A 4,003-nucleotide genomic window follows, 5' to 3' on the forward strand; every position below is an offset into this window, starting at 1 on the left:
TAACGAAGACCAACATTTTGAATAATCCTCTGGGGACCATGAATATTGTTATATCCTTATACTTGTATGGCAATTAGCCAGTTCTTGGGCAGACCTGAGCGAGACCACACCACACCAGGAACAGAAGTCAGTCTGCATTATGGATGATACTGAAAACCTGACTAAAGACCGGAATTCTAGTCAGTAGCTTACAATATATTTAAATAGCTTGTTACATCTACATCAGATTCCTGAGGGTACATTACCGTCGACCACCTCCTGGTGGCAGTAATACTCCCTTTAACTTTTGAGGAAATTAAGAAGAAGAAGACTTAACCTTTTGTTTCCGGTTCCGGGTCTTTACTATCTTTCACAAACAGGTAAAATGTTGACCCGACTGTCGCGGTTCGGGCCCGCTTTTCCCCGGTTACTCTCAAATCCACCGGCCCGGTTCGTCTCTCAGTCAAAACCGACCGGTGCCGCCGGTTCGACCGCTGTGACGGAGCTGCACCCAGCCGCGGAGAACACTGGACACAGTGAGGTCAGCCCGTATGTCAAGGTGAGTTTCTCTCCGTCCTACGATCATTTAGTCTTCGTAAACGTCTACTAACCGAATAAAGTTTAGGTTTATGTCTTGTACGCAGACATGGAGACGGTGGTTACTAGACTGACAATATAAAATGCTGTTACTCTAAAATACCTAATGTTGGACCCGCAGAGAAACGTATGAGCTAGGTAACATTAGCTAGCTCGAGCTACACACACGTTTGTGTACATCAATAACTTGCAAATTCAGCGTTCGTAGCTTTAGGTTGTTACGACTGTCACAGTGGGTGTCTCTGTGCTTCTGACACATACAGTCGTACACTGATCACATCACATATTCACTAATGCATCTAGATTAAAGCAGACTCATTTTTATTTGTCCAGGTACTGAGTCCAAACAAGCTGAGCCCATTCTGAATCTGAAACATGCTTTTTTTTAATGTAACAGTGATGTGTTTTATTGTTGAATAGAACTGACGCCATTGACAACACTACATGATTTTGCACACACTAAATTAATTTCCTGTCAATATTTGGTTGAGGTACATGCACGGCTACACTAGTTTGGTAAATGTATACGACTGTTATGTGTTATGCCGGCAGATGTGTGCATCAATCCTCACATCTATACACAACATTTTTACATTGAATGTTTAAAAAGACAGATGTCAGTTATTGTATTTGTACTATTAACATTATTGATTAATTTTACACTACACAATCATGTGCAACGGATTATGTGTACTCTTCCTAATTGAAGTGTGCAGAAAATTGTGCTTGAGTCCCTGCACTCTCAGGAATGGACCCGTTTGAGTCTGAGTCAGTAAGTGCAGGGGATGTCCAGACATTTATATTCAGCCATTATGTTCCATCTCAGCTGTGTAGCACACACACACACACACACACACACACACACACACACACACACACACACACACCAGGCAGATTCACACAGGTGTCAGATTTTTCCATGGATTTGTGATTGACTTTAGTCTGACAATATTCAGCACGTTGGAAATGTTCTTGTCTCCTTCTCTAATAGTACTAGTCAGTAGACTTGTTAAGACTATTCCTGTGTTGTTGTAGTGAGTATGGACATTGACTAAGTATCAGTTGGGTCTTCTAGATACAGCCATGTTAAACCTAAAGTCACTTTGATAACACTCAAATGACAGTCGTTCAAATTATTATGGCTCCTCTTGGAACAAGTGGCTGATTTATGAAGGTCTGTACTGTATCTGAGTTTCCCAAAAAAAAAATCTGGGGATACACTTTTTAACGATGACCAACCATTGCGACCTAATTCACAACATGCCTTATCTATAATAATAAGAATAATCATAAGAAGAGAGAATTTGTCTGTAAATGAACATTCCTGATCATCTTCATTGCCATTTCCTCATCATCTTATACGTAATCTTGAAAAGGTAAACCAACCATTTAGAGGAGATGTATGTTTGATAAATCACAACTTTGTTTAGTTATTGAAAATGTATAAACATGTGAAATACTTTATAAATGAGACCAACTAAATGCATTAGGTAGAATCTTCATTTCCTCTCTTCAGTTAAACAAAGAGAATGTACACTAGTCTTTCATATTAGATTCAATATTTAATGAGTAGATTACAATTATCAGAAGAATACAAACATTTAGGCTCCCTCGTGTGGCTCAAAGGTGTAATGCAGAAAGAAATGTTAAATGAAAGACTGGAAGAAATGTCTTCACTTTTATTTGGGGACCCGTATAAAATCTCCTGCGACCCACCAGTGGGTCCCGACCCAGTGTTTGGGAATGGCTGCTGTAGCTGATGCCCCTCCTCTGTAATTGTCAGAATCCAGATTACCATGGCTTCTCCAGTGACCCTGTGGTGGATGAGTGGAACATGAGGGTGGGCTTCTTCTTCGGCATCTCAGTGGCTCTCGTTATTGGGGGAACGTTTATCCACTATTTACCAGACCACGGGTGAGTTCTCACTTCCTCATCTTCTCACATCTGCTATCATTTTTGCTGTCAAATATGAGATGATGTGTCTAATGCCACGGTGACGGTTCTGCTGAGCCATGGTTTTCTGTTAAAGGACACGGTGAAAGTGTCATGCTATTTTTTTTATGTTTTTTTGCTTCTTTTTAATACAGAAAATACTTGACTACATCACCTGACTACATGTTTCAAAAGCAGACTCGACACTCATCACATGGTCCTGATAAAGCAGATTAACTGTTTTGACATTTTTAATACATAGTACCTGAAGATGTTTTTTAGCATTGATTGTTGCTTGCTTTTCAGCTTTTTGTGGTGGTCTTCAGCCCCAAGTGACCACTCGCCCAACAGTCAATCTGAGGTTTATTATTATTAATGTTTAGTATTGAAGGTTTCTCTTCTTTTTTGTCCTTCCTCACTCCCTCCTTCTCTCTCTTCATCTGTCATTCCAGCATGCGGCAGTGGGCCAGAAGGGAGGCGGAGCGTGTGGTCCAGCAGAGAGAGAAGGAGGGCCTTCCTCTCATAGACCAGAACTATTACGACCCACACAAGATCGTTCTGACCACAGCTGGAGAGGAGTAGGATGTCCAGCATCCACCTGCTCCATTTCATGATTAATGTATTTCACTATGACAGAATAAATGATGTACTTGTTGAATTGAGTCATTATGTGTGGACAGTGACTTCTTTAAACAGCAGTGATTGGACCTTTTTCAGTGTGACTAATGGATACACATCTACTCCAGTCCATATGAAGGTGGGGTTAAAAAATATCGACCTCATGTTTTAACTTTCATTATGTGTGACGACACGTTCCCAAGTAAAATTGAACATAAACAGAAGAGATTCATCTGATCAATGTCTTTATGAAAAGATTTACAATAGCAGATGCAATATAGACAGCTCCAGCACAATACAGCAGGAGGTGAAGTAGAACCTTTGTAGTTTTTGTCTGCATTAGAAAAGCTGACATCTAATGAATAACCGATATCTAGCATACAGTATACGGTGTCTAAATGTATATCACGTTACCACTTCCAGTCTGACAGTCGGAGCCTTCAGAAGACCAGAAAGCCTTCTGAGTGTGTTTAAGTATTCTCTGTGTGAACCTATAGAAGTGTCTGTGCTTCTGAATATTTGGCTGATGGCTGATTGTAGTTATTGGTGTTTTTATTGGTTTAAAAAATTTGCAAAGCAAAGAAAAGTGGAAACGAGTATTTACAAATTGACCGTAGTTACCTGATTACCAGATTAACGCACATGTGTTTTTTTTTAATATGAAAATATGTAGTCGTAGGAGTCGTACATGTCGATGCCTTTCCTGCTGGAGACGCCTCACATAGCAGACCGGCCTCCTCAGCTCCAACGCTGGTGTCAACACTTTTGTGTTCATTATTCCGGGAGTATTTGAACGCAGCGCAGTACGTAGTTAAAGCGCGCATGAGCAGAACGCGCCTGAAATCGGCAAGCTGGCGCCAAGCTCAGGCATGTCCAG

The 4,003-nt window shown here is 40.7% G+C and overlaps 1 protein-coding gene across 1 annotated transcript; it reads left to right on the top strand.

Annotated features, from left to right (window-relative positions):
• The first annotated feature begins 319 nt into the window (after window positions 1-319).
• ndufb11 (NADH:ubiquinone oxidoreductase subunit B11) lies at window positions 320-3,170 on the top strand. Its single transcript, XM_068733842.1, has 3 exons — window positions 320-538; window positions 2,360-2,490; window positions 2,961-3,170. The coding sequence occupies exons 1-3, from the start codon at window positions 365-367 to the stop codon at window positions 3,088-3,090; spliced, it is 435 nt and encodes a 144-aa protein (XP_068589943.1). The 5' UTR covers window positions 320-364; the 3' UTR covers window positions 3,091-3,170.
• The last annotated feature ends 833 nt before the right edge of the window (window positions 3,171-4,003 follow it).

The sequence above is a fragment of the Cebidichthys violaceus genome, unplaced genomic scaffold (assembly GCF_023349555.1).
Source record: "Cebidichthys violaceus isolate CVI_PGR_0920_01 unplaced genomic scaffold, fCebVio1.0.p SCAF_6, whole genome shotgun sequence".
NCBI classification, from domain to species: domain Eukaryota; kingdom Metazoa; phylum Chordata; class Actinopteri; order Perciformes; family Stichaeidae; genus Cebidichthys; species Cebidichthys violaceus.